The sequence below is a fragment of the Curcuma longa genome, chromosome 5 (assembly GCF_044706935.1).
Source record: "Curcuma longa cultivar G26 ecotype Majalengka, Jawa Barat chromosome 5, ITB_CL_G26_1.1, whole genome shotgun sequence".
NCBI lineage: Eukaryota > Viridiplantae > Streptophyta > Magnoliopsida > Zingiberales > Zingiberaceae > Curcuma > Curcuma longa.
Window position 1 is genome coordinate 6,759,369 of NC_133865.1, and position 25,153 is coordinate 6,784,521.

Consider the following 25,153-nt stretch of genomic DNA (forward strand, 5'->3'; position numbering starts at 1 on the left):
CTTGTTACCCTTGAGCTGTGGATCATATGGCTATATTCTGACCAAGATACCAGGAAGGGGCACCTTCCTCCTTGGGCCGTGGAATAAAAAAACAGAAGCAACAAAGAAGATTCTTATCTGATGATGATTTCTTTATGATGATGATTACTTATCTGAAGCATCATTTGCTGTTTAGTCAGTATGCATTACATTATTCAGAGAGTAGATGACCGAAACTAGATTCTCTCATTAAGACAACTCCCCAGAACAAGGATAGGATCCTGTTATTATATATACAGAAGACGTGCCATTTGATACCAGTGCCTTTCTTGATGCATGATCAAACTCCATGAACAGACATCAGAACTAGCACTGCACAGCTCCAATGACTCAAACACAAGTAGCAGAGTTGAAAAATAAGACTCAAAAGAGTAGTGTTTATTCATTTTATCACACTGCTATCTCTGCATAGGAGCGACAGACTACCAAGTCTTAGTTGTTTTACGATGAACACCGTGCTAAACTGTTGTGTTTCACGAAATGGCAAAAATCCTAAACGAGGATTGTTTTGCTGGGAGCTGCAGTGGCTTCCATCTCCTGCTCGCCCTCGTTCTCGCCGGACATTTCCTCGAGAGACTTCCCCTTCGACTCCGGCACCAAGAAAGTGAAGAGGAGGCCGAGTAGGTTGCAGGCGGCAAGCACGAAGAGCGCGTTCCGGACGCCGATACCGGCCGGGTATCCCTTGTCGCGCTTCGCAGGGTCCCTGCTCTGCGCCGCGTACTGGAACCCGAACGCCCCCACGATGGCCCCGGCCTTCCCCGCCGCCGCCGAGATTCCGTGGCACGTCGACCGCAGACGCGCCGGGAATATCTCCGCAGGCACGATGAACGTCGTACTGTTCGGCCCGAAGTTGGCGAAGAAGAAGGTCAAGGCGTACATGAGGACGAAGCCGATGTGGTTGCCCGGCGTGGTCCAGTGGTGGTAGGGCACGGCGAGGGAGAGCATGAAGACGGTCATGAAGAAGAAGCCCATGACCTGGATGGTGAAGCGGCCGATGATGTCGATGAAGGCGACGGTGAACCAATAGCCCGGCACGGTGCCGCAGAGCGCGATGAGGGTCTGGGCGCGGGCGATGCGGTAGACTTCCTCGATGGCGTTCATGGTGGCGGCCTTGGGGATCCAATTGATGGCGCTAAAGATGTCCTTTTGGAACAGGTTCTGGCTGTAGAAGGCGATGTCGAGGAGGAACCAGGTGGTGGTGGTGCCGAGGAGGTGCATGCCGTGGCGCCGGGCGAACTCCCTCGAGAAGAGTCCGAAGTTATTCGCCTGCTTCGAGGTCAGCTGCTCCACCTTTTCCTGCTCCTCCACGATTTCCACCTGTAGGACCCTCGACATATCGGCGGCCGCCTGCTTCGCGTTCTTCGCCACCAAGGCGGTGTACCGCGCCGTCTCCGGCATCTTCATCCGCCAATAGTAGGTCAGCACTGCCGGCGCAGCGCCGAGCATGAGAATGATTCGCCACAGGTAATCGGCTTCGGGCACGGTCGAGCCGGCGCGGTCCACTGCATAAGGCAGCGCGTCGAACCTGTTTGATAGAATGCGTGTGAGGCGATATCAACTAATAGTAGAGAAGTATTGAAGAAGACGGAACCTGCTATTGAAACCGGCAGAGAATATGAGGGCGACGATGCCGCCGGTGAGGATGCCGAAGCCCTGCATGGCAAAGACGGCGGCGATGAAGGCGCCGCGCGTCTTCTTGTTGGCGTACTCAGACATGATGGTGGCGGAGAGCGGGTAGTCGCCGCCGATTCCGAAACCGAGCCAGAAGCGGAAGAAGCAGAGCGTGGCCATGACGCCCTTAGCGGTGTGGCCGAAGGAGAGGCCAGAAGCCACGGAGCAGATGACCATCAGCATGAGAGTCATGCCGTACACCTTCTTGCGGCCCAACTTGTCGCCGAGCCAGCCAAAGAACAGCTGGCCTGAAAGCGTGCCACAGAAGGCGACGCCGTTGACGGCGGCGGAGATGTTGGGCGGTAGTGTGCCCGGCTTTTCAGAGGTCGGGTCGAAGTAGTAGATGCGGCCGAGGAGCTTGGTGACGAGGGAGATGCAGAAGAGATCGTAGGCGTCGGTGAAGAAGCCCATGCCCGCGACGATGATGGCGGTGAAGTGGTACCACTGCGTCTTCGCCGCGTCCAGCGCGTGCAGCACTTGCAGGTTGTCTCCTCCTGCCTGCCATTGCTCTGCTTCTTCCTCAGTTAATCCTTCCTTCTCAACACACAACTGCACATGATTAGCAGAGGCAGTCTTTAACACATACAGAACACGACGCAGAACAAATCTCTTTACATCCTTCAGAGTCAATCTAATATCAAAACATACAAAATATCTTCACTGGAATCTTTTGTCACGTAATAACCTTGAAATCTGATAAAAACAGAGAACCATGAACTCAAAAAAACATAAAAAAAGTTGAATCCAAACCAGATTCCCAAAGCATACATCCGAAAAGAAGTGGGTCGTGAGAAAATAAAAAAATAAAAAAAACCTTGAGCATCAGTCGGAGACACAGAAGTCAAAAGAAGATAACCAGATAACCATGAAATTAAGCTGGAAGAGAAAGCTTAGATCTCTTGAAGAAAGTGCACGAGTTGGAGGAGGCTACTGAAGTGTAATTCGATTCGCGCGTACCTGGTCTTTGCTTGTTGGGATTGGGGAAGATGAAGGTGAAGACGAACGCAGAAGATGAGTCGATATGGTCTCAGGGAAGGGGAAGCGCGAGGTATTAAATAGGCGTTGGGAAATGCGCTGCAAAGAGGAGGCATCAAGCAATTAACTTAATTAACATTTAGGCAAGAAGTAAGTTCCAGTTTAACCTGAAAAATGCAACTTAAACGTGCTGCCCAACTTTGCATGATGATTTCCCATCATGCAATAACTAGTCATTGCAATTGTGTTAGGAATATGGTAATGGAAATGTCAAGTTAAGCCATGAAATGACAAACAATGAATGAGGAATAAGTGATGGTCATTTCTTCCCTCCTCATTTATTGCCCAACAAGACATGCACTTGCCTTTCCGTATCAGTAGATTGGCTGCCCATGCGTTCCTCTGACAAGTGACAGACTCCAAAGATTTGCAATGGACTGATTTGTGGTCAGTATGATGCAATATCTATATCGCAGATTTACAGGAGTTTCATCTCAGCACTGTATGCACTTCTGAGTTCGCATCGTTGACTCTGTTCTTAAACTCAAATTATGTTTATGAGCCACTGTGTACAAAAGCAATCTTCTCCTTGCACGTAATGGACGACAGACAAGTGATCAGATAAGCTTAGATCTTTTCGTTACTGGAGAAATGCGATGCATCATTGCACTGTCCAAGATTTGCAAACTAAACGTGCACGCTTATCTTCACACAAGGACGAGAAGAAGAAGCCAAGCTGCAGGACAATTTTACTTTGGAGCTTCGAATGAATAAAGGTAGTTCGAGATATTGCATGCTATACTCCTTTATCATCATCATCATCATCATATGCATCAAAAGTCAAGCCTCTTATCTTGACTAATCACCAAAGATTCGAACTATATATATAATAAGAATTTTCCAATACCTTTTGAAGTCTAAAGCTGGAGATGCTTTCTTCTTTTTTACTTTTGGGATCTACGATTGCATTCTAGTTCATGAATGGAGATAAGCCTAAAGGTACACACAGCTTGATCTCCACAAACTAAACACTGCTCAAAGTCAAAGGTTTCATGCCTCGTTGTCTCATTTGACCTTAAGTCAGTGCATCAAAATTGGCATCGTCCTACATTCTCCTCCAATCACCTCAACTTTAGTTAGATTCTAGCTCCGAGCCTGTTGCTTGAATTGATTCAGAAAAAGAGATCCAGGGAAGACTTTGTGTTAGGATTGGAAAATGGCACTGTGATAAAGAAAACAGAATGTATATAAGCCTCTTAATATTGGAAGTTTGAAGGTATGATTGTCACTGTATTTGACTTTATAAAGTACGGATATGGACGTATAATTGATGTACATCTATTGGTAAAAAATTTGGATGGCACATTGTTCAAAATCTGTCAATTAGGAGCTAGCTCTCAATTCTCACCACGCTAATGAATTGTGTCTGATATCACAGCAACCCTCACTTTTCTCCATAATTTTTCCACGACGGGTGATACTGAGACATCACACAATGTGAAATCTAACGATTATATATATATATTTTTTGAAAGATTAAAGTTGATTGTAAATGAATCAAATGTTCGTGAATAAATTTGATAAAATTTAATTTAATAAAAATTTATTTATGTTCATTAATATACATAAAATCAATTAAATGAATAAAATAACTTGTTAAACTAAATAAATAAGTTTGATCATGTATGTGTTCAGCTTATTTTAATGTCCTGAATTAATGTTCATGAACGATATTTATAAATAATATTCATGAACAATATTTTTGAACTATATTTATTGATAAAACTCTTAGCAATATACTAAATAAATAATAAAAATTAAAATAAATAAATAAATTTATATTATCAAATTCAATAATCAACTATAAAAAATTATAAATATAAAAGTTTCAAATAATCATATAAGTTTGAATCGAAAGTCTGATAATATCTAAACAAATAAAACTCCTTTAGCAACTTGAATAAAACTCAAGCCAAGCTCAAACTAAGTTAGAATCAAGCTCAAGTTTATAATAAAGAGTTCAAGCTAAGCTTGAATAATTATTTCAATAACTTGATTTGACTTGATTATTTTATTAAATAAATTTAAATATCATAAAATTTAACTTGACTCGACTAATTTATGGTCCTAAAAGTGAAAAATACAATGATTTATTTGGGTTTACGATTAAGCAAATCAATTTGGGTTGAGAAAAATGGTAAATGAGTACTTATCCACAAGTTGAAAGCACTGAAGAAAAGAAATAAGAGATTTGTAATAACAAAGTCACGCAATAAATTAAATAACCTTATCTTCGGATGAAGACTATCACAATCAGATCACGCAGAAAGGAGAGATAAATCTATAAAATTTTTAATGAGAATTTGAGTATTATTTACAAAATTTAAATATCTTTTTTTTAAATAAGAAAAAGGAACTTTTTAACTTGTAAATTTATGATTTGAATAACTTAATCTTCTTTTTAATAAGTTGATTCCATTAATTTGGAAGTTGAGAACGATGTGGAAGCCCTCGATTTACTTGTGAAACTTGAAAAGCATGGAGGAAAATGATATCCATTAAATAAGTTGACTACTCGAATGATGACAATGTTGACAAGTTCACAATGTGCAATTAACAATACAAAAGGGACTTAATAACTAGCTCTTTTTTATTATTATTAGAAAATGTTTTGTTTTAGAAAATGAATTTTAAATTCATAAATTAATGGAAAATCTAAATCACTCATTTATCATTAGACTAAATAACTATTGGTGCTTAAATTTTACACACAATCTTTGTGGATCTTCGACACTCTTAATGAGCATTTTTTCCATTTATGGATAGAAGGAATGTAAATGATTAATCTAATATACATCTTAGTCCAAATTGAGGAATTTTTTTGCTGGAGATTTCGTCTAATTAGTCAGTGGTTCGGTCCCAATTAAGTTGACAAGTCGAATAGAGGTCTTGGTCATTTCTTCACCAGCCATTAATTTAATTCCGAAAAAGGAATTTATTTAATTGGATGCTAATCTTATATTGGGATATTTTTGTTGGATGAAAGTAAGAAAAGTCAAATTGGCGTCTCTTTTCGGCGGTTGACTAATTGGTGGAGCAGACTTGCGTCTGCGTCGCGACGACCGAATTCGTTGACTCCAAAAGATAATGCTCAGAATGAAGGCTCAATAGCTAGGACAGTCCATTGAATTTAGACCGATGAATCTGACCTATTCCTAACACAATGGCGATCGTGACCACCATGACCTAAAAGACGACAACAAATATAACCATGGAGTGAGTTTTGCTACCCTGCACTCCGCCTCGTACGCTCCTGTGCGCTCTCACTCCGACCCAGCCCTGCTCCAGCCGCTACTGCATCGCCGTCCGGCCACAGCCGGCGGCAGCATCACGCCCGATGGACTCGCACTTTGCCGGCGCACAGTCCGGTGTCGGATTCCGGTCGAAAAGTGGCCAGAATCCGACGAATTCGGCTGGAATTTGGCTAGATTTCGACACGATTTGGTCGGAAACGGCCGCTCGGCACTGGCAACTGATTTCCGATCGAATTCATCGGATTCCGACCACTATCTGATCGGAATCCGGTGCCAGGCGGTGGGCCCGTGAGTCGCGTTTCCATCTTGCCAGAGGCGGCGGCCGACAGTGGCCGGACGACGAAGCGGCAGCGACGGGCAGTGACGAGGGATCAGAGGAGTGCACACGAGTCGCGCAAGATACGAGCCGCAGCATAGCAATATACACCAAAAAAATTTAGGGCTTTAAAGGAAATAAACTCGATCAAAATTAATGTTATTTATTTGATTAGATAGTCAAATCAAATCGAACTGTGCTCCTTCCTAAATGTTAATTAACTTCAACTACACACCGACTCCTCTTCTCCTGCGCATTTCCCAACGCCTATTTAACACCTCGCCCCTTCCTCTTCCCTACACTACTCATCTTCTGCGTTCTTCTCCACGCCTTCGTCCTCCCCCTGATCCCAACAAGCAGAGACCAGGTACACATACGTCGGAATTGCACTTCAGTAGAAGAGATCTAATTTCATGGTTATGTGGTCTTTCAGTTTAACTTCTTTTGCTTTGCGTGTCTGCAACTGATGCTGAAGTTTTTATGCCGTCTCGCTTATTCCTGTTGCTCCTTGTGCTGACGGCTCAGTCTTGTAGATATTTCACTTTGGTGTGGGTTGTGTCCTTTTCGTATGTTCTCTGTTTTTATTAGATTTTAAGCGTGATCGGAAGATCCTAGTTAAGATGTTGTATGTGTTTGAAATTTGATTAGCTCTGGAGGAATCTTTTTTTTTTTAAATTATTGAGAGCTTAGTTTCTAATCAAACGTGACTTTTTGTTGGATTCAAGCACTTGAAAAGTGTTGTGGTGTCTGTCACGGTGACCGAATTATTTGTTCTTCGTCGTTTTCTGTGTGTGCTAAGACTGCCGCTGCTAATCTTGTGCAGTTGTGCGTTGAGAAGGAAGGATTAGTTCATAACTGAGGAAGAAGCAGAGCAGAGCAGAGCAATGGCAGGAGGAGACAAGCTGCAAGTGCTGCACGCGCTGGACGCGGCGAAGACGCAGTGGTACCACTTCACCGCCATCATCGTCGCGGGCATGGGCTTCTTCACCGACGCCTACGATCTCTTCTGCATCTCCCTCGTCACCAAGCTCCTCGGCCGCATCTACTACTTCGACCCGACCTCTGAAAAGCCGGGCACGTTGCCGCCCAACATCTCCGCCGCCGTCAACGGCGTCGCCTTCTGTGGCACGCTTTCAGGTCAGCTCTTCTTCGGCTGGCTCGGCGACAAGTTGGGCCGCAAGAAGGTGTACGGCATGACTCTCATGCTGATGGTCATCTGCTCCGTGGCTTCGGGCCTCTCCTTCGGCCACACCGCTAAGGGCGTCATGGCCACGCTCTGCTTCTTCCGCTTCTGGCTCGGTTTCGGAATCGGCGGCGACTATCCGCTCTCCGCCACCATCATGTCTGAGTACGCCAACAAGAAGACGCGCGGCGCCTTCATTGCAGCCGTCTTTGCCATGCAGGGCTTCGGCATCCTCACCGGCGGCATCGTCGCCCTCATATTCTCTGCCGGTTTCAACAGCAGGTTCCGTCTTCTTCAATAGTTCTCTACTATTAGTTGATATCGCCTCACACGCATTCTATCAAACAGGTTCGACGCGCCGCCTTATGCAGTGGACCGCGCCGGCTCGACTGTGCCCGAAGCCGATTACCTCTGGCGAATCATTCTCATGCTCGGCGCTGCGCCGGCAGTGCTGACCTACTATTGGCGGATGAAGATGCCGGAGACGGCGCGGTACACCGCCTTGGTGGCGAAGAACGCGAAGCAGGCGGCCGCCGATATGTCGAGGGTCCTACAGGTGCAAATCGTGGAGGAGCAGGAAAAGGTGGAGCAGCTGACCTCGAAGGAGGCGAATAACTTCGGACTCTTCTCGAGGGAGTTCGCCCGGCGCCACGGCATGCACCTCCTCGGCACCACCACCACCTGGTTCCTCCTCGACATCGCCTTCTACAGCCAGAACCTGTTCCAAAAGGACATCTTTAGCGCCATCAATTGGATCCCCAAGGCCGCCACCATGAACGCCATCGAGGAAGTCTACCGCATCGCCCGCGCCCAGACCCTCATCGCGCTCTGCGGCACCGTGCCGGGCTACTGGTTCACCGTCGCCTTCATCGACATCATCGGCCGCTTCACCATCCAGGTCATGGGCTTCTTCTTCATGACCGTCTTCATGCTCTCCCTCGCCGTGCCCTACCATCACTGGACCACGCCGGGCAACCACATCGGCTTCGTCCTCATGTACGCCTTGACCTTCTTCTTCGCCAACTTCGGGCCGAACAGCACGACGTTCATCGTGCCTGCGGAGATCTTCCCGGCGCGTCTGCGGTCGACGTGCCACGGTATCTCGGCGGCGGCGGGGAAGGCCGGGGCCATCGTGGGGGCGTTCGGGTTCCAGTACGCGGCGCAGAGCAGGGACCCTGCGAGGCGCGACAAGGGATACCCGGCCGGTATCGGCGTCCGGAACGCGCTCTTCGTGCTTGCCGCCTGCAACCTACTCGGCCTCCTCTTCACTTTCTTGGTGCCGGAGTCGAAGGGGAAGTCTCTCGAGGAAATGTCCGGCGAGAACGAGGGCGAGCAGGAGACCGAAGCCGCTGCAGCTCCCAGCAAAACAATGCCCGTTTAGTATTTTTGCCATTTTGTGAAACACAACAGTTTAGTCTCTCTTTCGATACTCACTGACGGTGTTCATCGTAAAACAACTGAGACTTGGTAGTCTGTCGCTCCTATGCAGAGATAGCAGTGTGATAATATAAATAAACAGGCCTTATTTTTCAACTCTCCAAGTTGTGTTCGATTCATTGGAGCTGTGCAGTGCAAGTTCTGCTGTCTGTTCATGGAGTTTGATCATGCATCAAGTTAAGGCATGGTTATCAAACGGCACATGGCTTCTGTATTATATATCTCTCTCTGGATCCTTAAGAGTTGACCAATTGAGAGAATCTAGTTTCGGTAATTGCTCTCTGAATAATATAATGGCATAATGACTACACAACAAATGATGCTGCAAAATAAAAAATTCTTCATCAGTTTGTTCCTGTTTTCTTTGTTCCTGTTGTCTTTGTTCCGCAGTTCGAGAAGTTGATCGTGCTTCTTTCCACGCTTGCAAAATGCAAGCTTGATAAAAAGGAACGAGTCGCTCCTTCTGGGTATCAAACTGCGTGAACGGCTCAAAATTAAGGGTGATAAAATATCAAAAATTTTGATATATTGATCGATGTCTACTGAAAATTTCAATATATCAAAAATTTAGATATGGTATTATATTGTATCAAGCTTTTCGATATGGATATCAATATTGATATATGATTTACTATTTTTTGATATTTTTATTATTTTAAAATTTTATTTATTTCAAAAAATAGGTTTATTTTTGGACAATACATTTAATTTCAATTTTAAAACTCCTAATCTGATTAAATTGAATAAATTAATATTATCAATTGAATCAGATAAAAAATTGTATTAATGTAGTGTTAATTTTCAAAAACCAACACCATGATGTTGAATTTAGGATTTCGATAATCAATACCACCTTAAAATTTGAAAATTAGCACCATTTATGATGATTTTTTAAATAAAAAGAACCATTTAGAATCAAAGAATTAATGAATTTTAAAAATATTTAAAATTATATTATTTATAATAAATTTTAATTTTAATTTATATGATTTAATAATTTAGAATCGATTAATATTTTTTATTTATAAAAAAACTATAACTTCATCTCTATTATATTTTTTCTATTTAAAACATTTATTTTTATATTTTTCAAATAAATATATAAAAAGTTTTATTGTTAGTTGTATATATTTTGTTTATTGATTCAATTTATTTGATTTTTACAGATGATATTGTATTGAAATTTAGATATACCAAGTATGTCAATGTAAACGCTATGAAATTTATATCATATTGAAATCTAATACATTGCAATTTAGTATATCTAATTTTCAATACTATATTGGTGTAATTTTTCTTATACTAAAATACATATATAATATCATATGTAAAATTCGATATAATATACCGAATCAACCCAACTCAAAACAGCATGTGTTGATTAAAAAGTTTGGGTAAAAACATATACTTACTTACCATAATCGAAAACCAGTCTAAACAAAGTTGCTATTTGTACTGTTTCTTGTAATGTTGGCATGCATTGGCATAGCCTTCTGTCCGCCGGAGCTGTGCTCTTCTCTTTTTCGAGTTGCAACAGTGCCAATGAATTGACATTGTTTCCTCTCCGTTTTCCTCTTTCCTGCTGGTTCTAGTAGGTTATATTATTTAGTTATTTTTTTAAAATTTAGGAACCTAATTGAACGTCCAAAATTTAAATGGGCTTATTTGAAAATGTTCAATTTGATTAATCTAATCATCTTCCTAACCGGTGCCCTAAACATGCTCAATTTGATTAATTTAATCATCTTCCTAACCAGTGCCCTAAACATGCTCAATTTGATTAATTTAATCATCTTCCTAACCAGTGACCTATTTAGTTATTTTTGCCCTACCCACTACGCCCCACCCCTCACGCTTCTAACCTATTTGGTACGATATTATAAATAATGTATTATTTTTTAATATTTTAATATATATTGAAATATCAAATAATTCTTTAATAAATTATTTATTTTTTAATTAAGATATTTCGGTATTTTGATTATTTTTTAAAAATATAATTATTTTAGATAATTCGATTAGTATTGATTTTTAAATTTTTAATTCGATTAAGTGAATAAATTCATATCATCATAGCACTGCCCTTGATTTATGATGATTTTTTTAATGAAAAGAACCCTTCTAATTTAAATTTGAAAGACAAATAAATTTAAAAAAAAATTAAGATTATTATATTTATAATACAATTTAAATTTTATTTATATGATTTAATAATTTAGAGTTAATGGCAGGCTGTTTATTTCATTTCATTCCTGCGTTATTCTCCTTTCTTTTTGTATCAGTGGTATCAGAGCCGTGGACGGCGTTCTCATTCAATACAACCTCCTCCACCATCGTAACAACTTTTTGTTTGTGGTCTCTGTCATGGTGACCGAATTATTTGTTCTTCCTCGTGTTCTGTTCTGTATGTATGTGCTAAGACTGCCTCTGCTAATCTTGTGCAGTTGTGCGTTGAGAAGGAAGGATAAATTCATAACTGAGGAAGAAGCAGAGCAGAGCAGAGCAATGGCAGGAGGAGACAACCTGCAAGTGCTGCACGAGCTGGACGCGGCGAAGACGCAGTGGTACCACTTCACCGCCATCATCGTCGCGGGCATGGGCTTCTTCACCGACGCCTACGATCTCTTCTGCATTTCCCTCGTCACCAAGCTCCTCGGCCGCATCTACTACTTCGACCCGACCTCGGAAAAGCCGTGCACGCTTCCGCCCAACATCTCCGCCGCCGTCAACGGCGTCGCCTTCTGTGGCACGCTTTCTGGCAAGCTCTTCTTTGGCTGGCTCGGCGACAAGTTGGGCCGCAAGAAGGTGTACGGCATGACTCTCATGCTGATGGTCATCTGCTCCGTGGCTTCCGGATCTGCTCCGTGGCTTCCGGCCTCTCCTTCGGCCACACCGCTAAGGGCGTCATGGCCACGCTCTGCTTCTTCCGCTTCTGGCTCGGTTTCGGAATCGGCGGCGACTACCCGCTCTCCGCCACCATCATGTCTGAATACGCCAACAAGAAGACGCGCGGCACCTTCATCGCCGCCGTCTTTGCCATGCAGGGCTTCGGCATCCTCACCGGCGGCATCGTCGCCCTCATATTCTCTGCCGGTTTCAATAGCAGGTTCCGTCTTCTTCAATAGTTCTCTACTATTAGTTGATATCGCCTCACACGCATTCTATCAAACAGGTTCGACGCGCCGCCTTGCCAGAACCTGTTCCAAAAGGACATCTTTAGCGCCATCAATTGGATCCCCAAGGCCGCCACCATGAACGCCATCGAGGAAGTCTACCGCATCGCCTGCGCCCAGACTCTCATCGCGCTCTGCGGCACCGTGCCGGGCTACTGGTTTACCGTTGCCTTCATCGACATCATCGGTCGCTTCACCATCCAGGTCATGGGCTTCGTCTTCATGACCGTCTTCATGCTCTCCCTCGCCGTGCCCTACCACCACTGGACCACGCCGGGCAACCACATCGGCTTCGTCCTCATGTACGCCTTGACCTTCTTCTTCGCCAACTTCGGGCCGAACAGTACGACGTTCATCGTGCCTGCGGAGATCTTCCCGGCGCGTCTGCGGTCGACGTGCCACGGTATCTCGGCGGCGGCAGGGAAGGCCGGGGCCATCGTGGTGGCGTTCGGGTTCCAGTACGCGGCGCAGAGCAGGGACCCTGCGAAGCGCGACAAGGGATACCCGGCCGGTATCGGCGTCCGGAACGCGCTCTTCGTGCTTGCCGCCTGCAACCTACTCGGCCTCCTCTTCACTTTCTTGGTGCCGGAGTCGAAGGGGAAGTCTCTGGAGGAAATGTCCGGCGAGAACGAGGGCGAGCAGGAGATGGAAGCCACTGCAGCTCCCAGCAAAACAATGCCCGTTTAGGATTTTTGCCATTTCGTGAAACACAACAGTTTAGGACGGTGTTCGTCGTAAAACAACTAAGACTTGGTAGTCTGTCGCTCCTATGCAGAGATAGCAGTGTGATAATATAAATAAACAGGCCTTCTTTTTCAACTCTCCAAGTTGTGTTCGATTCATTGGAGCTGTGCAGTGCAAGTTCTGATGTCTGTTCATGGAGTTTGATCATGCATCAAGTTAAGGCATGGTTATCAAACGGCACATGGCTTCTGTATTATATATATCTCTCTGGATCCTTAGGAGTTGACCAATTGAGAGAATCTAGTTTCTGTAATTGCTCTCTGAATAATATAATGGCATAATGACTACACGACAAATCATTCTGCAAAATAAAAAAATCTTCATCAGATAGAAACAAGAGAGGGTTCCTGTCTTAGTTTGTTCCTGTTTCCTTTGTTCCGCAGTTCAAGAAGTTAGATCGTGCTTCTTTCGACGCTTGCAAGCTTATTGATAAAAAGGAGCGAGGCGCCCCTTCTGGGTATCAAACTGCATGAATTGCTCAAAATTAGCGATTTACTATTTTTCTATATTTTGGTTATTTTAAAATTTTATTTATTTTTAAAAATAGGTTTATTTTTGAATAATACGATCTATTTTAGATTTTAAAACTCTTAATTCAATTAAATTGAATAAATCAATAATATCAATGGAACTGGACAAAAACTGTATTACTGTAGTGTTGATTTTCAAAAACCAAACACTATGATATTGAATTTAAGATTTTGAAAATCAATACCATATTAAAATTTGGAAATCAACATGATTTATGATGAATTTTAATAAAAAAACCATTTAGAATCAAAGAATTAATGAATTTTTAAAATATTTAAAATTATATTATTTATAATAATTTTAAATTTTATTTATATGATTTAATAATTTAGAATCGATTAATATTTTCTATTTATAAAAAAATAACTATAACTTCATCTCTATTATATTTTTTAAATATATATAAAAAAGTTTTATTATTAGTTGTATATATATATCTTTGTTATATAAAATTTTTTAGTAATTAGTTTTTTAATTAATTAACTTTATTCTAATTTCAACAACACTGCCCTATTGAATTTTAAAAATCAACATCACAATTAAATTAATTTGATATTAAAAATTAAATTAATAGATATTTTATCAATTCAATTTGTTTGATTTTTATTTATGATATTGTATTAAAATTTAAATATAACGAGTGTTTCAATATAAATGCTATGAAATTTATATCAAATTAAACATCTAATATATTGCAATTTAGTATATCGAATTTTCGATACTAAAATACATATTGGTACAATTTTTCTTATACTCACATTTTTGATACATCTAAAACATCATATGTAAAATTCGATATAATATACGGAATCAACCCAACTCAAAACAGCATGTGTTGATTAAAATGTTTAGGTAAAAACATAAACTGACTTGTATTACACCATAATGGAAAACCAGTCTAAACAAAGTTGCTATTATTATTTAGTTATTTTTTTAAAAATTTAGGAACCTAATTGAACTTCCAAAATTTAAATGGGCTTATTTGAAAAATGTTTAATTTGATTAATCTAATCATCTTCCTAACCGGTGCCCTAAACATGTTCAATTTGATTAATTTAATCATCTTCCTCACCCACCCACTGCGCCGCCCCCCTCACCCCTCAACGTCTCTAGGGTTCTAACCTATTTGGTGCGATATTATAAATAATGTATTATAAATTTTATTATTTTTTAATATTTTAATATATATTGAAATATCATATAATTTTTTAATAAATTATTTATTTTTTAATTAAGATATTCCGGTATTTTAATTATTTTTTAAAAAATATTTTTTAAAAATATGATTATTTTAGATAATTCGATTAATATTCATTTTAAAAATTTTAATTCGATTAATCAAATAAATTAATATTATCATCGGAATCCGACTCTATTAAATTTTAAAAATTAACACCACCCATAATTTATGATGATTTTTTAATAAAGAACCCTTCTAATTTAAAATTGAAAAACAAATAAATTTCAAAAAAAATATTTAAGTTTATTATATTTATAATAAATTTTAAAATTTATTTATATGATTTAATAATTTAGAGTCAATTAATATTTTTTATTTAATAGAAAATTATTATGCCTTTTCTATTTAAAATATTTATTTTTAAAATTTCCTTAGATCAAAGATATATAAAAAATTTATTTTTATTTATCTTTCTTATATAGAATTTTTTAGTAATTATTATTTTTAATTAATTAAATTTTATTCTAACTTTAATGATTGATGCGGATCGTCGAACACATTTTTGATTTTTGATCCTTTGTCCTCTTTCCTATCTATGTGTCCTGATTCGTTCTCGTAGGTTACATTATTTATAATCATTTTTTTGAATTAATATAACAGTTAGATTAATTTGAATTAATCAATTAACACTGCCACATAGTTTCATCTCCTTTGTACTCTTTCCTATCTGTTCTCGTTCTCGTAGGTTACATTTTAAAAAATTTAGGAACCTAATTGCATGTCCAAAATTTAAGTGGGCTTATTTGTAAAATGTTCAATTTGATTAATCTAATCATCTTCTTAACCGGTGCCCTACTTCATTATTTTTTATTTAATTTCCTGCCGACGCCAACGACCGCTTGCCCCCCACCTTCTAGGCCTTTTTCTTCCCCTCCGTTTGGACAGCGCCGCCCCGCCTTCTCCTCCTGCCTACTGCCGTTCTCCATCGTCGCTGTAGCACCTGCGCCGGAGGTGGTCGTCGCGGCCGCCGCTGCCTCGTTGGGGGTCGCTACGCGCGGTCGTCATCTTCGGTCAGCCGTAAAGGTTCCACCTTTCCTCGCGATAAAGGACCCCGCGCCCTAGGGTTTCTTCTTTTCAGCTTGCACGCTACGGGGCCTCCCTTTTCTGTGGCAACCGCTGTAGCAGGGTCTGAAGCTGCGGCGCATAAGGTTCTTCGTACTGCTTTTGACCCTAGGGATCCGGATAGATAATAAACAAAGATTAAGGCCGCCGAAAGTAGGCATACAACGCGACGGTCTCTACCGTCCAATTGATTGAAAAGAAACAGTGAATCCCCAGCGAGTTCCTCCCTTTAAATAAAGTCTCGCCGTCAGTTCCTTCCAAATTTTGGATCGGAGGTCGAGATTTTCCTTGGGAGGGAGAGAGGTATGAGCTACTTTCTTCTACTATTTCCTTTTTTCTACTTGTTTTAGTGCTGCCAATGTTTATTTGCGCTAGATTTCTTCTCATATTTGGTGATGGTCTCCGTTGTTTATTTTGATTTGCTTTAAAATAAAGCATGATATGTTCTATAAATTTTGATTTGCTTTAATATTTATTTTGCATGGGTTTAGCTTATCCCACGTTTTGTTCCTTACATCGTCTACTGCTTAGCAATCATACATCTTATGGTTCACCACTTATTTCTCATAACACAACATTCACAAATCATTTGCATTTTGATTAATCTGTAAATTTTGTTTTCGAGATGAGAATGATGTCACTTCTTCTGGTGCAACAACAACTCAGCAACCTTATATGCACGTTCATATTTGATATTCATGAGCCAACAATGGCACATAGCTTAATCCCTCTGCATAAGCCCATCAACTGGTAAAAACTCCTGAAGAGAAATATGTTATTAAGCTGAAGATCCTTTAATATATGAGATTCTAACCCTTTTTATAGACTCGAACCCAGATCTTTTATTTGTAAAAATACAATTTCGTTCCCTCAAATTTTAACAACTCCCTAATTATAAAAAACCTTTTATTTAAAAAATAGCAAAAAAATAAAATAAACACTAAACTACACCCAGTCACCTAGAAGAGGATCGAGAGTTTGACTTTGGTACCCTGCGAGAAATTGTGAAGATATAACATAATGATACATAATTTCTTAGTGACATGGCAACATTGAAAAGAAATGTAAAGGAAAATACATATTGAATAGCAAACTTAGATACTAGTGTAAAAATACATCACAATCAGTCAGTGTGAAATTTGAGACTAATTGAGAAGGAACCTGAGGCGAATTTGTAAAGAATCAAAATAGATTGAGAGGGAGGAATGAATCAAGATTACATTACTAGATATGCTCTTTCCTTTCACAATTACATGTCATACAGAAATACAATTATCCACCTCATGCTCAGATAGAAAGCTGACCTTCTGAAGTCTCAGTACGTGTGATAAACATGAGACCAAAGCATCGTGACAACATGACTAGTATCCATTTGTAAGCACTTAAACCTTGTGCAGCTTCAAGACATAGTAATCACCACGAGCATAGCATTAATATACAGTATACAAATTGTTATTTTGTGATTCATAATTAATATGCTTGGGTTGATAATGTGTACCATCTTGTACCTGTAGAGAGTTTTACTTTACATTATACATTCCCATTAAGTCTTTGCTTGGTATTTCTGAAAGGTTTTTTCTGTTTGATTGAACTCCGTTCCAAATATTGTCATTAATTGATATTATAATTTCCAGATGGAGAAGCATAGTCAAAGATCTGAACCAAAAAATCTCAACAGTGTATGGCGATTCTTGCGAAGGTGTCTTTTCTCAGTGCTCTCGTTTGGTCCAATGCCCAAGCATATTGCATTTATCATGGATGGTAACCGTAGGTATGCCAAGAAAATGAAAATCAAAGAAGGCTCTGGCCACAATGTAGGCTTCACATCCCTTGTTTCTAGTCTCCAATACTGCTATGAAATGGGCGTCAAGTATGTGACAGTGTATGCTTTTAGTATTGATAACTTTAAGCGAAAACCAGAAGAGGTTGGGTCCCTTATGCATTTGATGAAGGAAAAGATTGATCAACTTTTGGAGGAAGAGAGCATTGTGCATAAATTTGGGTTGAAGATCAATTTTTGGGGAAGCTTGGACCTCTTGGCTGAGCCAATACGGTCTGCTGCTGAGAAGGCCATGGTACACACTGCCAATAACACTGGGCCTGTTCTTTCAATTTGTGTAGCATATACTTCTACAAATGAAATTTTACGAGCCATTAACAAATCTTGTGCGCGATTAGAAGACAAAACAGAAGAAGTATGCTCAGATCCTGCTAACTCTATTCTTGTCACTGACTTGGAGGAGAACTTAGACAGTGCTAGCTGTTCAGAACCTGATATTGTACTCAGAACGTCAGGGGAGACTCGGTTGAGTAATTTTCTTCTCTGGCAGAGCACTTTTAGTCATTTACAGTACCCGAACCTTTTTTGGCCTGAATTCTCTCTTAGACACCTAATTTGGTCTGTTTTAGAGTACCAAAAGGTATACCCTTACTTAGAAGCAAGGAGAAGACTGTGCCAGGAAACTTAGATATGATTTCCTGGAAATTTTGGTGCATAGGAAGAACATCAACATCAATTGGGAGAGGTGGAGCTGAAAGAAAGAAAGAAAAAATCTATAAGATTTCCAGTGAAACAGCCGGAAGAGTTTTCTTCAGTGCTATAGTGGCAACTTTTTTCCTTTAGCAACTCTTTGTAAACTATTGTCTGAGGCGTTGGCTTCACTAGTTGTCTATTGTTCTATTAATTAGTAGTGTTTGGTGAACGATTCCATATTTTCTATGCTACTTGTGATGATATTTAAAGATAGAAAGGTTTTGTTCACGTTCTGGCCGATCATGCTTGGCTGGTCACAATGAAACATGTGCTTGACAGCTCTAATCATACGGATATCTGACACTTTTATTATCTAGTTGGAAAATATTTGTGTTTGACTTAGTGAAATTAGTGATTGTACAAGCATTGTTTGCTAGAACCACCCTCTCAAATCCTCAATTCAGTTGCTATGAGACAGTGTATGCGTATGTACCCATAAGAATTACATTATTATTAGTGACAAAACAGAATCCACAAACTCCAACCACAAGCCAATGCAGGTTGGTTTATGAACTTTTCAAGCACAAATGCAAGAGGACCAAAGACTGCAAGAGAAATCAGATGCCTGTACACTGCTAAACCCAGGAAGCTCATCCCCTGATCCAATGCAAGCTTGCAAAGGATGCTCGTAAACCAATTGCACCACCACCATGCCTACGTAAGGAGCAATAGCTTTCAGGTGACTCATCTCCATAGGAAATTCTCAGTCCAACTGATGGCTTTATTATAAATTGGAACTTAGCAAGTACTTCACGTTGGTGGTTTTCACTCATCCATGCATTAACGTCACAACTGAAGATTGCTGATGTGAAATCCAAGCTAGGAATGCGATTCAAGTTCCTTTGGTTTGGCACAGATTTAGGTCGCTCAGGGTGTAACTGAGATACTATAGTTGTTGTTTCCGAGACATAGCTAAATTGATTACGACGGAACAGAATTATAGAAGAGGACAAGAGTTCGAATCTCGATAAAGTCGAGATAATATTCTCCTTTATCGTGATTAATTGTAATTTCTCGATTTACCTTTTCACAAATGGTCATTGAGTCTAGGGCAGCACCCCATCCGTCTGTTTCGATGAAATGACAAAGAGCGAAGATGCAAAGGGAAGAACATATTCTTCATATCTATTTTATGCTTTATATTTTTTTCCTATTTTTATTATATCAATTAAATATATATTTTTTATTTCTTCTAGATAGAATTTCCATGTATTCCTCCGTTTTTCCGACGACGACTAACAAGCTACAGTCACAACTCGCCTTCGCATATAAGTAAAACGATTCACGCCCCATTAAGAAACCCACCTTTTTACCTTCCTCTCAACTGGTTGGATAAAGGGTCCCACGGAGGCATAGTGCGGTATGAGATTGGGTTGATCGTGAATAATCCGGGGAAAATGTATTTTCTTATCTTGCTTGACCCGCCATCGTAGTAAACAGCTGGGGGCGGATACTCGATCCCCACAACCGCAACCGAATTCGATAGCCTTTCTTCCTGATTCATCCCGATTCCTCAGAGAGTTGCTTGGATCTCGCGTCCGCGGTGGGTGACCGGAAATGGCGTCTCAGGCGTTCCTCGACAAGATGCAGCTCCGGCAGAACTATAGGAACCTCTGGCACACCGACCTCATGGGCACCGTACGAGCTGACTTCCCCTGTAAGATCTCCCCTTCTTCCCTTCTTCTAATTTCATCCAATAATTCTTGATTTTCGTGATCTCTGACGGATGCGCCCTATCCCTTCTGCAGTTTGCTGTCTGGCGCTTTGGTGGTAAGTGACCAGCTTCCTACCCTTCGATTCACCTTTATTTTGAACCCCATCTTGTGGATGGTTCCGAATTCCGGTTCGTTGCCTTATATATATATTTCTGTTGATAACCGGACAGATAGTGCCAAATTTCGGCGGATGATAGTTGCTATTGATTTTTTCTTTTTTACCTGAAGATCTAACGAAAAGGTTGATTTGTTCTACGAGTTTACATTGTGTTGAACTGTCGTGTAGCTATAAAGAATAAGGATCATAATTCAGATTACCCTCAACGTTTTCAGTGCCAAATGTGTTTTCTTTTGAAACCACCTTGCTGGAATTAACATAATCTTGTCCTCTAATTTTGCTCCAAATTCCAAATTAGTACCACTAGTAGTATATATGTTTCTGTTAAGATTAATTGGCCATCTAATATCTGGTGCAACGATTGAAGTTTTTTTGCTGAAACATGCTAATTGTTCTTAAGGATGTCTTCTTAGTGCACATTGCTTTCATAAGTTTAGCATGATCTTGCATAATATGCAGTAGAATGTCAAGCTAGACCTTCGATAATAAATGGTTTCCTACAGATTCTTGTAATAGCAAAGTTATGCAGCTAGTTTTATGTATACCATAAAAGATAAAACATTTGTTGCTTTTATGCTATATATTTTGTGATAACTGCACTGCTTCTCCATTCATGTAAACTTACTAGCAACTTGAGTAGTTGCGAGAACTTTTACCTTGCAGCAATGGTACATAGATAGCTGAAGGGGAATCCAAATGGATGATTATTTTTTTTCTCAATTAGCCACAATTCTTCTAACAATCATTTTGGAGATTGAATCTTTTTAACAAATGGGCTAGGGAATTTCAGTTAAGTCAGGGAATTTATATCTACTTATCTGGATATGTCACTAAATAACCACTAATGACAAAATAAAATCTCCCTTAAAGAAAATTTGAATCGATAATATATGGAGGTCCATGCATTTGACTCCTATTACCATTAGATTTAGAGATTATCTATGAACTTATCTGCAATCATAGAGTTCATTTTCATTCACTGGCTCACAATGCCTATTTTGAAAGTGAGATCCTTATGTTTTTTTTTCTTCTTGAAAGGTATGGATCTCCTCAGGTCTTATATGGCTTTGAGGATTTTTAATTTTTGTCTATGTGAGACAGAAGTCTTCTAATCAGAGGCCCTCAGTGTGAGCTAGATCGCTTCACTCTGTTCTAAAAATTGCTATCTTTTAAATTTCATTTTTGCCATTGACCTAGCAATTGCAAACTTGCACTTGTCATGGTATTATCCCTCCTTAAAGTGGGGCTAAAGCTTCCTTATCACACAATATTCATCCATCTTAGAGAGACTTGCTTACATGATTTATAGTCTTAGTTCTAAATATTTTTATTTCTTATTGAAATATGGTATATTGAATACACTTGAATGAGCCATCTTATAGACTTGATTCAAGCTTTAATTGACTGAGGGTTGATGCTCAATCATTCAAAATGAGTTTTCTTTCCTAGTGCAATATGTTTCCTTCATTAGGTTTCTCAAGTAGATTTTGTCTTTTGTATCCATAAAATGTTTTGTTTACAGATTAGTGTTCAATTAGTAGAAAGAGTGTCACCTTCTTACCAGGTTTTGTTCAGAAAGTTGCAAGACATTTATTTGGGCACCATGCTAGTATATCTCCTTTTATAATGCCATGGAATGCCTTGAAGAAAAGAATAAAATTGGTGGATGTTTGCCCACATCTTGCTATTAAGTATAAAGGTACGTGCTAGGGCAATGGCAGGCTTAAGCCAAGCTTAAGCTTTTCTGATGCATACGTAACCTTTATCAGCATCAGATCAAACTTGTGAAATAGGGAATTGCTTATGAGGATTAAAGTGGAAACATACAGGTGGAACCCTTTGCCCATTTCAGGCTTAAGCACTTCATCTCAATAGCATAGGATTCTCTTGATACTGATTTTAAGTACAAAATTTGTAGCATATGATTGAGTCCTTTGAGATTACTTTCATGCTTAAGCAATAAGCGTCATAACTAGTCAGCCTAAGATTCCCCTGATGTAAGCTGGTTTTTATAATGTAAATAGAATGAGCGTACATGCTACATCTTGTTCTGAATTGTGCTTATTTTTGTAAGACATTCAAATCCAAATTAATAATCCACGGTAGTTTGATTGATTGTTTAAGCATATTGTAGTTACACATTATAGCTATTATGTAAATATAATTATTATAAACAACTGTATTGTGTAGGTTTTTATTTTTACTAATTTAGAGTTTTTGGACATACTATTTAATTGATGTACTTGTTGTTTCTAGTGGACCATGTGTCTCGTACATGCTTCGCAAACGAGCTCTTTACAATGACATGTCAAGGTAATGTCAATGGACCAGTAATTTCTACCTTTGCTAGCAAAATTTGTAGAATATGATTTCTTACTCGTTTCATTTTTAGGTACACATGTTGTGCGGGGTATCTACCATGCAGTGGAAGATGTGGAGAAAGTCGGTGCCCAGAGTTTTGCCTTTGCACTGAGGTACTTAATAGTTATTTTAGCACTTCATTTTCCTTTATATTTTTTTACTATGATATATAGCATAAAGTTAGCTAGCCATGCCATATTAACTTGTACTGAGCAGAATAGTATTGAACCAAAAAGTAAGATCCATTTATTCAGTCTTAGATGTTTCTTATTTCTCCAGTCTCGTCACACCTTGAGTTATTTTGTCTAACCTGTACATCCACCAGTATTTGGTTTACTTTAAACATGAAAATACCATGTTTGACAATCTTACCCATGAGTATTATGAAATACACTGATTTGTTTAGCAGTAGCTGTATCTGCCATTATATGATGCACTATCTCTCATTTATCCTATTGTATATTTCAATGTTGTCATCTGTATATTGATAAACTTGGTGATGTATAGTAAATCAATATATCCACCAACTTTTCAACTATAGTGATTTTTTCATCATGTATTTACCCATATGCGTTCATATTTCACAGAACATTTGTATCACATTCTGGTACTCTTAACTTAGTTCCGTTTAACCTCAGGATTGGTTTATAACTAGGAGAGGAAAGGGAAGGGAAAGACAAACAGACACAAAAATTCATAATCCATGTGCATTTTTAATCCTCTTCCTTTCCTTGCCCTTTTATCTTTTCACTCAAGAAAACCAGCCCAAGGAATTTGCTTCTAGGTATTCATAATTCAAGTTCAGAGCTTAAGACTCCATCGATCAAAAAATATTCAAGTTCAAAGTTTAGGACATCCAACATATGAGATGAATGACAAGGTATAGTCCAGATTCGAGTTCATGACTTGGTCTGGATACCATATTGAAAATTTAAAAGGGTTGAAAGTTGATTGGCAATCATTATCCCAAAATCATGAGCAACTAAAAAGCGCATGATATAAGATTCAGAACCTAAACATTTTCTTCACTTTTAAATTGGCCTAAACCTGAATCATGAACTGAACTTCAACAGAGCTAGCCAAAGATGTATAGGTCTAACAAGCCAGTGACAGAAGATAAACCAACACTAAAGGGATCTGAAATTTGAGCTAGTCGTCTATGCAAATTCATGTTAACCATTAACAATACATATTTTGAACAAGGAAACGACAATTTTATAGATTTATGGTCTAATAGAAATAGATGTATCTTATATTTATTTTACTGTATGAATTTTTGCTAATATATCTCATAATATGTTATGGTTGGTATTTGGCTCAAACTTTCTTCTGCTGTTTTGTTCTCTAGGTTTTCTTGTGCTTTGGCAATTCTGTTGCCTCAACTCGCTTCTTGCTCCAAGATGAGTTCAACATACAGACTACTCAATGTGATAACTGCATTATTGTAAGTCCTCATTGCTTTATTGATTTCTCCTCCATTATCTAACTTTGTCAAGGTGTGGTCATGAATTCCCCCATGAGCTGCCCCGGCTCAAGGGCTAAGAACTATTCAAAGGCTTGTTTTTGGTAGGATTTGCTATCCGAAGCTAAAATCAGCAATTACCTTAATGTGGAAACTTGACTGCAGGGATTCATGTTTTGTCTACAACAAGTTGCTTGCATCTTTTCCATCGTCGCGATGATCGTCGGAAGCTCGGAGCTCCAAGAGGCTTCCCAGATCCTGAATTGTTTGGCTGACCTCGTATACTGCTCGTAAGAAACAAACTTCCTCCCTCATATTTTCCCCTTAAAACACTAAATGTTTCTAAGATCTGATCCATGCACTTGGGAATACTTTGCAGAGTCTGCGCATGCATGCAGGTATGAAAACTTCAAAATTTTGTATTTATTTCAAAGTATTGCATCTTCGCCTAAGTGGAAACAAAACACACGATCCATCGTTGCGTGCAGACACAGCACAAGATTGAGTTGGATAAGAGAGATGGCATGTTTGGACCAGCACCAGTGATGGCTGTGCCTCCAATCCAGCAAATGTCGCGGCTTGATCAGCCTATTCCACCTCCTGCGGGCTACGCCCCCTCTCAGCCAGTTTATGGGCAACCTTATGGTTATCCTCCACCTGCTGGTTCATACCCTCCTCCTGCTGGTTCATATCCTCCACCTGGCTCGTATCCACCTCCTGGTTCATACCCTCCACCAGGATATCCTCCTGCTGGCTACTACCCCAAGTAGAGGCATGAATCGTGAAGCATTCCATGGAGGTAAGAGTGAATATAATCGTAGATTATTCTGTGTGCCCAAGATTATTTCGATGAATTGAATTGCAGTAACATGTCGTGAACTTCGATGTTCGCATTGTGAAGTGGTTGAGAAACTATCATTGTCACTGTATTTGTCTTGACTTTGGCTCTGTTTAATCCAACTTCTCGTAGTCTGAGGTAACTTTTTTTCTGTTCTTCTATTCCTTTCTCATATTCTTGTTCCTTTGTGATATAAACAACATGCATAATTAGAGACATTAGATTTTGGGGACAACCATCACATCTGCAGTAGATTTTGGCATAGCTTTGACACCCCAACTTCATTTCTTTTCCTATATTCTTCATATTTATCAGCAAAGTTGAGCTCAAGATTCTGTTCATCAAGATTACATGCCTTAGGGCTATCATGTTGGTATGAACTTGTACTCTCTGGTCTCTGCTCTGGAATACACATCAAGATGGCCATTGTTGCAGATACCT

At 39.7% G+C, this 25,153-nt stretch overlaps 4 protein-coding genes and 1 pseudogene across 4 annotated transcripts; 4 read left to right on the plus strand and 1 right to left on the minus strand.

Annotated features, from left to right (window-relative positions):
• Positions 1-388: 388 nt before the first annotated feature.
• LOC141829237 (putative inorganic phosphate transporter 1-4) lies at positions 389-2,750 on the minus strand. Its single transcript, XM_074716661.1, has 3 exons — positions 2,668-2,750; positions 1,631-2,259; positions 389-1,564 (listed from the first exon to the last, which is right to left on the minus strand). Exons 2-3 carry the CDS (start codon positions 2,119-2,121, stop codon positions 532-534), a joined length of 1,524 nt encoding a protein of 507 aa, XP_074572762.1. The 5' UTR covers positions 2,122-2,259; positions 2,668-2,750; the 3' UTR covers positions 389-531.
• Positions 2,751-7,146: 4,396 nt separating this feature from the next.
• Positions 7,147-9,014, plus strand: LOC141829410 (putative inorganic phosphate transporter 1-4). The gene is made up of 2 exons (XM_074716872.1): positions 7,147-7,780; positions 7,847-9,014. The coding sequence occupies exons 1-2, from the start codon at positions 7,200-7,202 to the stop codon at positions 8,877-8,879; spliced, it is 1,614 nt and encodes a 537-aa protein (XP_074572973.1). The 5' UTR covers positions 7,147-7,199; the 3' UTR covers positions 8,880-9,014.
• Positions 9,015-11,425: 2,411 nt separating this feature from the next.
• Positions 11,426-12,823, plus strand: LOC141829780 (putative inorganic phosphate transporter 1-4; annotated as a pseudogene).
• Positions 12,824-15,455: 2,632 nt separating this feature from the next.
• On the plus strand, positions 15,456-18,446 carry LOC141829405 (dehydrodolichyl diphosphate synthase CPT3). The gene is made up of 2 exons (XM_074716866.1): positions 15,456-15,988; positions 17,320-18,446. Exon 2 carries the CDS (start codon positions 17,320-17,322, stop codon positions 18,151-18,153), a length of 834 nt encoding a protein of 277 aa, XP_074572967.1. The 5' UTR covers positions 15,456-15,988; the 3' UTR covers positions 18,154-18,446.
• Positions 18,447-19,671: 1,225 nt separating this feature from the next.
• On the plus strand, positions 19,672-24,863 carry LOC141829566 (uncharacterized). The gene is made up of 8 exons (XM_074717077.1): positions 19,672-19,875; positions 19,967-19,988; positions 22,308-22,364; positions 22,444-22,525; positions 23,761-23,856; positions 24,040-24,164; positions 24,254-24,272; positions 24,363-24,863. The coding sequence occupies exons 1-8, from the start codon at positions 19,776-19,778 to the stop codon at positions 24,642-24,644; spliced, it is 783 nt and encodes a 260-aa protein (XP_074573178.1). The 5' UTR covers positions 19,672-19,775; the 3' UTR covers positions 24,645-24,863.
• Positions 24,864-25,153: the final 290 nt, after the last annotated feature.

Bases quoted from the DNA above. Each gene is read 5' to 3' on its own strand.
- LOC141829405 (XM_074716866.1), top strand. From the start codon at position 17,320: ATGGAGAAGCATAGTCAAAGATCTGAACCAAAAAATCTCAACAGTGTA.
- LOC141829410 (XM_074716872.1), top strand. From the start codon at position 7,200: ATGGCAGGAGGAGACAAGCTGCAAGTGCTGCACGCGCTGGACGCGGCG. The intron at 7,781-7,846 runs GTTCCGTCTTCT...TCTATCAAACAG, and splicing joins TCTGCCGGTTTCAACAGCAG to GTTCGACGCGCCGCCTTATG.
- LOC141829566 (XM_074717077.1), top strand. From the start codon at position 19,776: ATGGCGTCTCAGGCGTTCCTCGACAAGATGCAGCTCCGGCAGAACTAT. The intron at 22,526-23,760 runs GTACTTAATAGT...TTTGTTCTCTAG, and splicing joins AGTTTTGCCTTTGCACTGAG to GTTTTCTTGTGCTTTGGCAA. The intron at 23,857-24,039 runs GTAAGTCCTCAT...ACTTGACTGCAG, and splicing joins AATGTGATAACTGCATTATT to GGATTCATGTTTTGTCTACA.
- LOC141829237 (XM_074716661.1), bottom strand. From the start codon at position 2,121: ATGGGCTTCTTCACCGACGCCTACGATCTCTTCTGCATCTCCCTCGTC. The intron at 1,565-1,630 runs GTTCCGTCTTCT...TCTATCAAACAG, and splicing joins TCTGCCGGTTTCAATAGCAG to GTTCGACGCGCTGCCTTATG.